The 14,492-nt window shown below is 43.0% G+C and overlaps 1 protein-coding gene across 5 annotated transcripts in view; it reads left to right on the plus strand.

The window, feature by feature from the left end:
- Window positions 1-14,492, plus strand: part of NDEL1 (nudE nuclear distribution E homolog (A. nidulans)-like 1) — an 86,574-nt gene that overhangs the window by 59,504 nt on the left and 12,578 nt on the right. For all 5 annotated transcript variants that reach the window (XM_005657047.3, XM_021066087.1, XM_005657051.3 and 2 more), the window contains 4 exon segments: window positions 1,800-1,953; window positions 2,879-3,027; window positions 5,076-5,212; window positions 9,653-9,826. In XM_005657047.3, the coding sequence (XP_005657104.1) occupies window positions 1,800-1,953; window positions 2,879-3,027; window positions 5,076-5,212; window positions 9,653-9,826 (614 nt within the window).

The raw sequence follows: 14,492 nt of genomic DNA on the forward strand, positions 1-14,492 counted from the left end.
GGTTGACAGTTTACTAAGACTCAGTAAACATTTTACTGCAGTTTCATGGTCACTGTGGAAGCCAGTTACTCTGTCTGCCATTGGGTGTGGAAGGTGTGAATCTATGGCAGGAGTTGTTAGTCTTTCTCTTGTGCTGTAGTTGCTTAAATAGGCTGAGGAAGCCTATGGAACCCTTCTCAGAGTAACGTTTTTATGTATTTATTTATTTTTTATTTTATGTCTTTTGAGGGCCGCATCTGAGGCATATGGAGGTTCCCAGGCTAGGGGTCTCATGGTAGCCGTTGCTGCCGGCCAATCCCACATCTGAGCCGCGTCTGCGACCTTCACCACAGCTCACAGCAGTGCCGGATCTTTAACCCACTGATCGAGGTGAGGGATTGAACCTGCAACCTCATGGCTCCTAGTCAGATTCGTTTCCACTGAGCCACGACGGGAACTCCAGAATAACATTTTTTTTTTTTTTTTTTTTTTTTGTCTTTTTGCTATTTCTTTGGGCCGCTTCCGCGGCATATGGAGGTTCCCAGGCTAGGGGTCTAATCAGAGCTGTAGCCGCCGGCCTACGCCAGAGCCACAGCAATGCAGGATCTGAGCCGCATCTGCAACCTACACCACAGCTCAGAGCACCGCCGGATCATTAACCCACTGAGCAAGGACAGGGACCGAACCCGAAACCTCATGGTTCCTAGTCGGATTCGTTAACCACTGCGCCACGATGGGAACTCCAGAATAACATTTTTTTTTTTTTTTGCTATTTCTTTGGGCCGCTTTTACTGTTCACAGGATATTTATTTATTTTGTCTTTTTGCTATTTCTTTGGGCCGCTTCCGAGGCATATGGAGGTTCCCAGGCTAGGGGTCTAATCGGAGCTGTAGCCACCGGCCTACGCCAGAGCCACAGCAACGCGGGATCCGAGCCGCGTCTGCAACCTACACCACAGCTCACGGCAACGCTGGATTGTTAACCCACTGAGCAAGGGCAGGGACCGAACCCGCAACCTCATGGTTCCTAGTCGGATTCGTTAACCACTGCGCCACGACGGGAACTCCTGGAATAACATTTTTTAAATGCGTACAATTAAAGAATAGAATTACAGAGGAAACCAATTATATGAAAATGCATGTCTAAATATTAATCTGTGGATAGTAATACGTTAAATAAGAAGGGTGGGGTGAGTGTATAAAATGCGAATCCTTTTGAGACTTTTACTTTTTAAACATTTTTATGGCTGCACCCTTGGCATATGGAAGTTCCCAGGCAAGGACTGAATCTGAGCTGTAGCCGTGGCGATGTCGGGAACCTTCAACCCACTGTGCTGGGCTGGGGAGTGAACCCCTATCTCTGCAGTGACCTGAGCCGCTGTGGTTGGATTCTTAACCACCAGCTCCACAGAGGGAACCCTGAGGCTTATAACTTACTTTCACTGAACTCTGAATGTAGAGTAAGAGATGCAAAGTAGATTGTCTTTATTATTTAACATATTTTATGGTAACACCGTGTTCAGGCAAAAATTATTAAATTGATGCATAGTCATCTTCTTTAAGATGATTCTTTTTTTTGCATTTTAGGGCTGCACCCTCGGCATATAGAAGTTTCCAGGCTAGGCATCCAAGCTGTGTCTGCAACCTATACCACAGCTCACGGCAGCGCCAGATGCCTGACACACTGAGTGAGGCCAGGGGTCTAACCCGCATCCTCATGGATACTAGTCAGATTCGTTTCTGCCATGCCACAACGGGAACTCCCCAAGGATTCTTATGATTCCTTCTATAAGTGATCTTTCCCACTTTGTTTCTGATTAGCTTCCAGGAAGCTCGGGATGAGCTAGTCGAATTCCAGGAAGGAAGCAGAGAATTAGAAGCAGAGTTGGAGGCACAATTAGTACAGGCTGAACAAAGAAATAGAGACTTGCAAGCTGATAACCAAAGACTGAAGTATGAAGTGGAAGCATTAAAGGTAATTGTGCTAGGTAGAAGCCAGTGTCTCATGTGCTGGGTTTTATTAAAATGAGAAGTACGTCTTTTTCAGGTAGAGTTTAAGAGCCGAAGCAGGCAACATGAAAATATAAAAAGACCGAAAGTGAATTTTTGACACAAATTGTTTACTTTGATGGAACCAAGGGATAGGTGGTTTAGAGTTCAGGAGTTCACTTAGAAACTCTGTAGCTGTCAGTTTCTTAAGCTATAATGTTCCTTGCTGTAATATTATGCTGTAGTGCCTATGATTTTCAAAAGTTGCCTGATGACTTGTTTTGACAGATTGCCTCATTCTGTGGTACTTTAAAAGCATATTTGTGTGAAGTACACATTTATGTCATTATGGTTCATAGTCCCTTTAGTTTTGGAGTTGCGTTTGGTTTTTAGATACTCCCTTCTAACAAGTAATTTTCAGGAGTAAAATGATGAACCCCTTTGGCTGCTCTGGATCACATGCCGAAGCCACATGCTTGGGTGTTGCTGTGTCAGGGCGTGGGGTGGGTTTGAGGAAGTGGGGATGGGCTGGCGAGAGGGAGCCAGTTTGCACTTGTCAGTCACTTCTTTGTGCTCATCCTGGGCTGCATTCCGCCAAGAACCTAAGGTTCCCTCACCAAGATTGAGGTTTTGGAGGCAATACCTTTCAGTATTTTTACCTCTTTTCAGAGAGATCATTATTAGATATCTTTGAGAGGAGAAGGCTTGACTGATTTGATGAGTTGAGGCACTTGGATCTGAATGTGTTACTGTTCTAAACTATTTTAAGAAGAGAGGGGTATTATCAACTCAGATTATGGGTGAATGCCTTGGATCCCCCCTGACCCTGCAGCTTAGTTGGGTTACATCTTTTATTAGAGAAAAATATATGTTTGTGATGTGTACTTTGCTTCTTACACTCACTCCTTCAGGAGAAATTAGAACATCAATATGCACAGAGCTACAAGCAGGTCTCCGTATTAGAAGATGATTTAAGCCAGACTCGGGCCATTAAGGAGCAGTTGCATAAGTATGTGAGAGAGCTGGAGCAGGCCAACGACGACCTGGAGCGGGCGAAAAGGTAAGTCCGGGAGGTGCGTTTTGTTAGACTCACTGGAGCTGGCGGTCGGAATCGTCTCAACCTGTCACCTGGCTCTCCGGCCCACAGCATTTCCTTGCCATCTTTCATGCCCCCTGTACCTCGTTCGTTGCATTGCAACTTAGCAAAAATCCTCATCTCCCCAGATGATGCCCTTCCAGGCTTTTCTTTCCGTTTTGACTTTTTCCTTCCTTTATGTACCATTGTTGGCTCTGCTTGGTCTTTGTTTAAAACGTGTCTCGTTCCCTTCTCTGTCTTCCCTCTGTGTTGTCACGACTACCACACTTTTTGTAGGTCCTCTCGTTGTATAGCTGAATTCTGCAGTTACTTCCTAGCCAATCTGTTTTTAAAAATTCACTCCTTTTTATTCTCTTCTTTTAATACCAATGAATTTTTTCTTTCAAAATAATGCTTTTATGATGATTTTGCTGAATAGCCTGTAGTTGCTTGCTGTTACTTTGCCAAGATTTTATGTATCTATAATGAGTTGTTTCTTAACCATTCCAAACGTAATTCCTTTTACTTTACAATTACTGTCTGGGATTTCTTTCCTTAGTATTTGAGTGACTCTTAAATGCTTGGCATGATGTTAGAGTTGAGAATACCAAGATGAACTCGCCACTGCCCTTGGGCGTGACACGCAAGAGCATTCCGTGTGATAAACACTAGTACAAAGAATGTACAAGCTGCTCCAGGGCATAGAGAAGGGAGCAGATGAACTACCCTGTGGTAACTAGGGAAACTGATGCTGCAAGGAGGAATAGATTTCAACCAGGTGAAGAGAGAGATGTGGAGGCAGGAAAGTGCATGAGGTGTTAATATTTCACTTGGAAGTGTATAGAGACAGGCTGGCTGAACGAGATGACACTGAAGGTATTTGGGGCCAAGTTAGGAAGAACCAACCTTGTGCTTGGCTGTGTTTGAAAGTCATTCATTCTGTAGGCCAAGGGTTGCTCTTTAAGAATGTTTAAACAAAAAAAAAAAATTTTTTTTTTAAACAGAGGAATATTTTCAGATTGTGATTTGAGAAGATAATACTGAGGAATTGGAAGCAGGGAGGAGGAGATGTGAAGACCATTTAGGATTAATGCTGGTGATGGGTCAAGGTTAAGCCAGGGGCAGAAGGTTGAAGGAGAGCAGATGAAACTGGGAGACGTTTTGGCAATTGACAGGACTTGATGAAACTGGACCTGGCATTGGGAGTTCTGACTTGAGGTTAGGGAATTTTATTTCTGTGGCAGATAGTACATAGTGGGTAGAGGGTGCATAGTAGGTGCTTGTCAGTGTTTGTTGAATAAATGAGGAAGACGAGAAATGCAGGAAGAAGAAAAGGGTTGGTAGGAAGAAAGTAGATGCAGTGGGGTCTGGGACTTTGTGTTTTAAACACATACTTTTTTTTTTTTTTTTTAATCTTTTCGCCATTTCTTGGGCCGCTCCCGCGGCACATGGAGGTTCCCAGGCTAGGGGTCCAATTAGAGCTATAGCCACTGGCCTACGCCAGAGCCACAGCAACGCAGGATCCGAGCCTCGTCTTTTGACCTACATGACAGCTCATGGCAACGCCAGATCCTTAACCCACTGAGCAAGGCCAGGAATCAAACCCTCAACCTCATGGTTCCTAGTCGGATTCGTTAACCACGGAGCCACGACGGGAACTCCCTTATACACAGTCTTGGTTAATTTTTATGCACTGTAAAACTGTTGCAAGGTTTTCTTCCTGAAAATGTGTAAGCTTGGTTATATTGTGTTTAAAATCCAGTGGGCAGATGTAAATTGTATAAGTGGCCTTCCTTTAAAAAACTTTAAGGGATTTAGATAGGAATTTACGAAAAGGATATATTGAATGGCCCCAAATGAGAGTCGAGACCCTAAATGTACCAGAGGTCAGAAGGGATGAGGTCATTCTTCCCACTGGGCCAGGCTTTCTAGGCTGGGAAATGGCGTGAGATAAAACTGACAGCTTCCTTCTGTATTATCTCTTTGCATGTTACTTATTAAATTCTTGGACTCTGTACTTTTTTTTTTTTTAGGGCAACGATAGTTTCACTGGAAGACTTTGAACAAAGGCTAAATCAGGCCATTGAACGAAATGCATTTTTAGAAAGTGAACTTGATGAAAAGGAATCTTTGTTGGTCTCTGTACAGAGATTAAAGGATGAAGCAAGAGGTAAGATTGATAACTGAAAGAATATTTACTGCCTTACCATCCCTAAGCCAGAGTGCTAAGCTAGTTTCAGGATCAGCTTTTGAAAACTATGCATTTATATAATTTTATCAGACACTATGCTAAGTACTTTTAATCTGTTAAGTCAGTACCTAACCATCATTTCTAGGAGGTGATGTTATCTCCATTTTATAGATCAGAAAACTAAGGCACAGAGACTTTGAGTTTTGTCTAAGGTCTTAGAGTTTATCAGTCGGGATTCGAACCCTGATCTCTTTCCCAGAGCCTTAACCATTAACCACTACCACTGTGAATATACTGCTTGGTTTGTTAGCATTTTTTCCTTGTTGCTTGTACCTAAGTAATCTTGTGTTGTGCACGTAATGACATTACATATGTGTACATTTTGCTGTATACGTATTATACATGTAGCGAATATATACTTGTAAAGTTCTCTTTCCTTCCTTTTTTTCTTTTATGCTTGTTAAAATGCAGAATATTGTAAAGAAGAAGCTAAAAGCTACTATCAATCCCTTTATCTTTAGAGAACCCACAGAGTTTGGTGTGTTTTTTTCCAGTCTTTCCCGTGACTTTTCATAAATATACCTGTATTCTTTTCCGTTATAAAATTGGGACCACATTATATATACATACATTTATTTTTTCCATTCTCTTTTTATTCTTTCTTTAATATAGTGAATATAATCCGTGCCATTAAAAAAATACATTTTGAAACAGGTTTTTTTTAGGGCTGAACCCATGGCACATGGAAGTTCCCAGGCTAGGAGTCGAATTGGAGCTGCAGCTGCCAGCCTATACCACAGCCACAGCAATGTGGGTTCCAAGCTGCGTTTGTACCCTACACTGCAGCTCACGGCAATGCCAGTTCCTTAACCCGTTGAGCGAGGCCAGGGATACTTGTCAGGTTCGTAACTGCTGAGCCACAATGGGAACTTTCTGGTTTTTTTATTTTTATTTTTATTTTAAATGGCCACACTGGTGGCATATGGAAGTTCCTGGGCCAGGGATTGAGTCTGAATCTGATCCTTAGCTGTGACCTATATGCCACAGCTATGGCAAGGCTGGATCCTTTCACCTGCTTCACCTGGCTGGGGATCAAACCCACATCTCTTCAAGTGACCTGAGCCGCTGCAATCAGGTTCTTAATCCACTGTGCCACAGCTGGGACTCCCTGAAATAGGGTTTTTGTTGTTGTTGTTGTTTAAGGGCCTCACCCACAGCATATGGAGGTTCCCAGGCTAGGGGTCCAATTGGAGCTGTAGCCGCTGGCCTACGCCACAGCTCAGGGCAATGCCGGATCTTTAACCCACTGAGCGAGACCAGGGATTGAACCTGCGTCCTCATGGATGCTAGTCAGGTTTGTTTCCACCGAGCCACTATGGGAACTCCAGAAACAGGTTTTTAAAAATGTGTACTGTTCGGTTATTTTTTGAATGGGTTCTTTATTACTGGAACTTTTTTGCCATAAATAGTGCTATAAACAGGATCCTTGTTTGTAATACTTGGGCGTATCTTTGGTGATTTTTCTAGAAGAGATTCCTAGCAATGGCAAAGGATGTAAGTGTCTTTGATGGCTGTCACAGGTGCTGCGAAATTACTTTTTAGATAAGCTGGTACCTTCACCCTCTAGCAGTGACCGAGAGTGTCCTCCGCACAGTGTTTACTAGTATTGCAAACAACACAATAGATTTTATAGTTACAAAGTCTGAGGAATTTCCCTAGTGGCTCTGCAGGTTAAGGATTTGGCATCGTCACTACTGTGGTGCAGCTTTAATCCCTAGCCTGGGAACCTCCACATGCCATGGGTGTGACCAGGAAAAAAATCCATTTGAAAGTTGAAAATTGATACATTTTAGAAATTAATTAATTTATTTGGCCATGCCCTCAGCATGTGGAAGTTCCTGGGCTGAATCCAAGCCACAGCTGCAACAACGCTGGGTCCTTAACCCACTGCACCAGGCTGGGGATCACACCTGTGCCTAAGCAGCGACCCAAGCTGCTACAGAGAAAACACTAGGTCCTTAATCCTCGGTGCCGCAATGGGAACTCCCTGTATCATGTTGTTTTTAACTTGTAGTTCTTTGGTGACTGCTTGTGAAAGCTTTTTGTCCAGTGTTTATTGGCTCTTTTAATATTTTTTTTTTTCAGAGCAGGTTAAGGATCTGGTGCTGTCATTAAAGCAGCTCAGGTTTGATCCCTGACCCTGGAACTTCCATTTGTTGTGGGTGTGGCCAGAAAAAATTGTTCTTGGATGACTTTTCTTTTTTTGGGAGAGGATTTATTCATCTGAAGAACTTCTCATAATTTATAAAATGTATAAAATATTAGCTGTATCCCATTTATTTATTTTTAAATTTACAGTTGTGGTAAAAAAAAAAAACCTCGTAACATTAAATTTATGATCCTAACCATTTTTAAGATTATGATTCAGTAGTTTTAACTATAGTCACATTGTTTTCTGGGTCTCTAGAACTTTTTCATCTTGTGGAATTGAAATTTGATACCCATTGAGCAACAAATCCACATTTCTCCCTTCCCCAGCCTCTGGCAACCACAATTCTATTTCTTTCTTTCTTTTTTCTTTTTTTTCATTTTTGGCTGCCCCGCAGCATATGGAATGCCCTGGCCAGGAATCTGGTCCAAGCCGCAGTTGTGACCTACCCCGAAGCTGCGGCAGTTGCTGGACCCTTCATCGCGTTGTCCTGTGTCCTGGCGCTGCGGAGATGCTGCTGATCCCATTGTGCTGTAGTGGGAACTCCAGCCACAGCTCTTTCTGGTGTTCTGTGTGACTACAGTGTCCCTCTTATCCTTGGTTTTGCTTCCCATGGTTTTTGGTTACCTCAGTCAGCTGCAATCTGAAAATATTAGGTGGAAAACTCCGGAAGTAAACAGCTCATAAGTTTTAAATTGTGTACCATTCTGAGTAGCAGGATGAAGTTTTGTGTGTCATGTTCAGTGGTCTTGAATGGTCCTCTGGAGCTCTTGGAATATCTTCTCCTCAGATAAGGAGGGGGCTGCTGCGCTTTAGTACTTCATATATGTGAAATTATACAGTATTTGCCTTTTTGCGACTGGCTTATTTCACCTATCGTATGTCCATAATGAACATGGGTGTGCAAATATCTTGATATCCTGCTTTGAATTCCTTTAGACAAATACCCAGAAGTGTGATAACTGTATCCTTTTAAAATAAAAGCAAGTATTCTGTAGGTCAGTTTTGTAAATGGGAAAGAAGACATTAATTTTGGGGTAAAAATTCAACATTTGAAGCAAGAGAGTTTGCAGTCATTCTAACTACTTCCATTCTAAAGCAAAGTATTTCATAGTGATAATTTTGTTTTACTTTATTTTTTTATTTTATTTTTTTTTTAGGGTTGCACCTGCAGCATATGGAAGTTCCCAGGGTAGGGGTTGACTCAGAGCTGCAGCTGTTGGCCTGCACCACAGCCACAGCAATGCCAGATCTGAGCCACGTCTGCGACTTCCACTGCAGCTCACGGCAACGCCTGATCCTTAACCCACTGAACCCACTGAGTGAGGCCAGGGATCAAACCTGCATCCTCATGGATAGTAGTCGGGTATGTTACCACTGAGCCACGATGGGAACTCCCTCATAGTGATAATTTAAAAAAATGCCGGAGTTCCCGTCATGGCGCAGCGGTAACATACCCGACTACTATCCCTGAGGATGCAGGTTTCATCACTGGCCTCGATCAGTGGGTTAAGGATCAGGTGTTGCCGTGAGCTATGGTGAGGGTTGTAGACACGGCTCAGATCCCACGTTGCTGTGGCTGTGGCTCTGGTGTAGGCCGGTGGCTACAGCTGCAATTAGACCCCTAGCCCGGGAGCCTCCATATGCCGCAGGAAGCAGCCCTAGAAAAGGCAAAAAGACAAAAAAAAAAAAGCCAACCCATTTAAGATGATAAAAATGTACTTCATTGATTTTGTAACAACCCCCAGACTGCATTATCATTTCAAAATAAATGCTAATGAGTTGGCAAAGAATATTTATTTTCGGGTCATATAGGTTCACTGTGAGTTCTCCTTTGGACTCTGCCCTATTTCTTTTTATGTATAGGCATAAATAACTGTTAGGCTTATAGCGTTTCTAAATGATCACTGTTGATTGGATGTCACTTTTATTCCCATGGAAATAAAAATTATTAAATAGGAAATTCATTGTTGAGAAAGAGTAATTTAGGAAGAATGTCTTCATGGAGCTTTTTATTTTTGGCTGTGCCCGAGGCCAGCCAGGGATTGAACCTGCGCCACAACAGTAACCAGAGCCATAGCAGTGACAATGATGGATCCTTAACCTGCTGATCCACCAGGGAACTCTGTCTTTATGGCATTTTGGATTTGACTTTGTTTGATGTATTTGTTTCCTCTACTGAATATTACTGCCTTTGCAACATTTTACAGATTTAAGACAAGAACTAGCTGTTCGGGAAAGACAACAGGAAGTAACCAGAAAATCGGCTCCTAGTTCTCCAACTCTAGACTGTGAAAAGATGGATTCTGCTGTCCAAGCGTCACTTTCTTTGCCAGCTACTCCTGTTGGCAAAGGAACGGAGAACAGTTTTCCGTCACCAAAAGGTTTGTAATGTCTTTCTTTGAACCTGTGGTTGATTATCAGCTTAAGCGGGTTTGCTGATGAAGCAGGGGGGTTGCTAAGGTTTAAGCTAATTTCAGTTTAATAGCTAAGTCCTGTGCTCTGTGGAGTAGAAGGAATTGTGTCCCTAGGCCATCCGTACATAGCAAACAGTGAGATGAGGGCGACATTTAAGACGAGCAGCTTAATAAACTGAAATTTTCAAAAGTTAAAGGTTTTTAAGGAAAGCTCATTTTTTGAGTATAGCAGTAATACATGTCCATGTAGAAAAATAAAATCCATCTGCAATCTTGTACTTAAACTCAATTATTATCGATACTTTGCATTTTTCCTACTCTGTGTGCTCTTTTGTGTTTGTGCCACCTCTTTATTACAAGTTTTTAGATCATATTTAAATGCAGTTTTGCAACTTAACATATCACAGGAAACCGGAGGCCTTTATACACAGGAAGTCCAGAGGCTCATCAGGTTGCCAGTCAGACTTGGCTAAGATTGGCTCGGATGGACATGTCCATTCTGCGACATTCTTCAGCAGCTGCCCTTTTCAAAGGCGACCTGCGTAGTAACTGATGAATAGTACATAGAAAATGTTCCTTTGCCATTAGTCAAGGTGTTTCTTAAATCCAGAGAAGTGGAAAAACTGTGTGGTAGCCACTAGATAGAATCTCAGGAATGGAACCTCGAAGCTCTCAGTCGAGGTTATTTTTTGCAGCTTGCAGATCATACTTCAGCTACTTCCACTTCGCATCTTTTTTTCTACCTTTTTTTTTTTTTGCTTTTTAGGGCCGTACTTGAGGCATATGGAGGTTCCCAGGGTAGGGGTGGTTCAGTCAGAGCTATAGCCACAGCAACGCAGGATCCGAGCTGCCTCTGCGACCTGCACCACAGCTCACAGCAACACCAGATCCTTAACCTACTGAGCGAAACCAGGGATCCAACCCGCAGCCTCATGGTTCCTAGTCAGTTTTGTTTCTGCTGTGCCACGACGGGAACTCCTACCCATTTTTTAACTCTAAGGTTTTGTCTCTCAGAGTGATTGAGAAGGTTTCTGTAGGGGCTGTTAGTACAGTAAGCATTCCCAATGCAGTAGCTATTCAAATGTGACTACTTATATTTTATTTAATTTTTTAAGGCCACACTTGTGCACATGAAAGTTTCCAGGCTTGGGGTTGAACTGGAGCTTCACCTGAGGCCTCTGCCACAGCCACAGCAATGCCAGGTCCGAGCCGTGCCTGTGACCTACACCACAGCTCACAGCAACGCTGGATCACCAACCCACTGAGTGAGGCCAAGGATTGAACCCTCATCCTCTTGGATACTAGTCGGATTTGTTTCTGCTGTGCCACAAGAACTGCTGAAATGGTGTTTCTAATTTCATTGGCCACGTTTCAAGTGTTGAGTAGCTCTTGAATAGGTGGTCACCCTATTTTTGTCTTGTTATGAGGTGAGATAAAGTATATGAAGATGCTGTATAGTTAGAAGGTGTTACTGATTGTGTTGGTATTTGCTGAGTTTGCTGATGAGAACACAGAGCAGGCAGTATATAGATTATAGCGGTCATCAGAAGCTCTGTTGTCCCTTTTTTCAGAAGGGCTACCTGTGTAGTTGAGACCTCAGAATTGCTAACACTTGAGAATCAGCAAAGTTGCGCTTTTATGTTACTAATTAGAATCATGCAGATAAGTTCTAAAATTCTATAGTGGAGCACTGATCAGAATAGTAGGAGCCTCGGGGGTAGGTCAGGAGGACGTAGAGCTTGCCCCGGCACAGAATTAAGATGGTAATATTTGTCCAGGTAGACATGTATTTAGATTGGAACTGATAGCGTGAACTTTCACTGACCTGAAAGCTGCTCTTCCATGACGAGCAAGTCAGCACAGACTCAGTGAGAAGCCTCAGGCTGAGAAATCAGTGGCAAGATCGAAGAACTGATCTCTCTGACGTGGTCTGTTTCTAATTGCATTTTATTGATAGAATGCCTGTTTCCAAAAAGCATTTACGACAACTTACCGTAAAAGTTCAGATTTAATGATACCGAAAGTACAAAATTTGAGGAGTAGGGAAAAACGAGATCCAGAAATCCCTGCCAAGAAAAGTACAGCTGAGTTCCCTGGTGACCTAGTGGTTAAGGGATCCAGCATTGTTAGGGCAGCAGCTCGGGTCACTGCTCTGGTGCAGGTTTGATGCCTGGCCTGGGATCTTCATGCCATAGGCAGGACGGAGGAAAAAAAAGGAAGTATGGCTGTTTGTTGATATCACCTTGGGTACCTATTATGTGCAGGATTTGGGGGAGTGTAGTGGTGAGTAAGACCAAGCTCCTACCTTCAGTAAGCTTCTCTTCTGGAGGACAAGGAGAGCAGCAGCAGCAGTAGCAACAAGAGCAGTGTATGCACTGGTTAGCCGACATTTATTGAGTACTTGCTATGTGCTAGGCATTTTAAAAATACATTAATTTACAGGAGTTCGTGTTGTGACTCAGCGGGTTATGAACCTGACTGCTGTCCATGAGGGATGTGGGTTCGATTCCTGGCCTTGCTCAGTGTGTTAAAGGTCCGGCGTTGCTGTGAGCTGTTAACATAGGCTGGCATCTGCAGCTCCGATTTGACCTCTAGCCTGGGAGCTTCCATATGCTGCAGGTGTGGCCCCAAGAAGAAAAAAATACATTAATTAAACCTCACAACAGCTTTATAAGTGCTGTTGGCCCCTTTTTCATTTGGGTACTGAAGGTCACACAGTTACTAAGTGGCAGCGATGGGTTATTATCCAGCAGTAGCTCCAGAGCTGTTAGCTGATATGCTCTAGGGTCTCAGAAGTAAATCGAAGAAATGTGCACAACTGAAAACCTTTGCTGAGGGGCATGAAAAATGATGTGAATAAATATCATGCTAAATACCATGATTCCAAATAGGAAGACAATTTAATTGCTATATCCATTTCCCCCAAATCAGTAGTTTAAATTTCTTTTCTTTTTTTTTTAATCTTTTTAGCTATTTCTTGGGCCACTCCCGCGGCATATGGAGGTTCCCAGGCTAGGGGTCCAATCAGAGCTGTAGCCACCGGCCTACACCAGAGCCACAGCAACTCGGGACCCACTGAGCAAGGGCAGGGACTGAACCCGCAACCTCATGGTTTCTAGTCGGATTCGTTAACCACTGCGCCATGACGGGAACTCCAGTTTAAATTTCTAATAAAAATCCTAACAAGATTTTTAAAGTTACTCTGGGAGTTCACGTTGCGGTTCAGTGGAAACGAACCTAATTAGTATCCATGAGGACGCAGGTTCAATCCCTGGCATTGCTCAGTGGGTTAAGAATTCGGTGTTGCCGTAGCTGTGGTGTAGGTCACAGATGAAGATGGAATCCAAGTTGCTGTGGCTGTGGCGCAGGCCAGTGGCTACAGCTCTGATTCGACCCCTAGCCTGGGAACCTCCATATGCTGCAGGTGCGGACCTAAAAAGACACACACACACAAAAAGTTATTCTGAATGTGCAAGAATAATCCAAAACAGTTTGAAATAGGTTAATAACAAGAAGAGGGTTTGCCCTGTAGGAATTATATTTTAACACTTAGAACTAAAGCAGCATATTTCTGGTGGAATAGACAATTTAATGGAACTTGAAATATGTAGGGAATTCAGTGTATGATTTTAGTGCCATTTCAGATAAATTTTTTTCTACTAGATCGTGTTAGGACAATTAGATATCCATTTGGAGGGAAAGAACTTAGGTATTTGATGAAATAAATGATCTAAGTGATAAAAAGTTTTTTAGGAAAACATTAGGAGAAAATGGGAACATTTTTATAATGTTGTGAGGAAGCCCAAGGCTTCCCCAAAAAACCCAAAGTTTAAAAGATATGTGTCACCCTGAGAAAAACAGCATAGATAGAGAAAGGGCGGCTATCTAGGGTGCAGAGTGCCCTTGCCAGTTGATTCAAAAAAAGACAACCCAGTGGAAAAAAGGTTAAAAAGAGCAGAGGATAAACAGATGACTTCCAAAGAGATTTAGACAACTAGTTATTAAGAAAACAAAAAACAGAGTGATTATTGCATTGTTAGATAGAGGAGCTCTAGTCGTGGCGCAGTGGAAACGAATCCGACGAGGAACCATGAGGTTGCGGGTTTGATCCCTGGCCTTGCTCAGTGGGTTAAGGATCCAGCGTTGCCGTGAGCTGTGGTGTAGGTTGCAGACGTGGCTTGGATCCCGCGTTGCTGTGGCTCTGGCGTAGGCCGGTGGCTACAGCTCTGATTGGACCCCTAGCCTGGAACCTCCATATGCCGAAGGTGCGGCCTCAGAAAGACAAAAGACCAAAAAAAAAAAAAAAAAAAAAAAAAAAATCGGTAGCTAGAAAAAGGATGTCTAATACTAAGCAAGGGCACCACCAGACAGATTGCGGATGTTGGCACAGCCTGGAGAGCGTTTGGGCAGGATACTTAGGTGAGAACAAGGGCATAGCCTGTGACCCAGCAGTTCTATTTTTAGGAACTTCTTCTCTAGAAATGCTTGTCTAGATGTTTTAAGGATATGTGTCCCTTTAGCTTTGTTTATAATGATGAAGATTGGACATGATCTAAATCTCCATCTGCTGGAAAACTCTTGACCCTGTTTGTGGCGCCTCCAGTTTATATTTTATCCACGGCTCTGAATTCTC

Source organism: Sus scrofa, chromosome 12, assembly GCF_000003025.6.
Source record: "Sus scrofa isolate TJ Tabasco breed Duroc chromosome 12, Sscrofa11.1, whole genome shotgun sequence".
NCBI lineage: Eukaryota > Metazoa > Chordata > Mammalia > Artiodactyla > Suidae > Sus > Sus scrofa.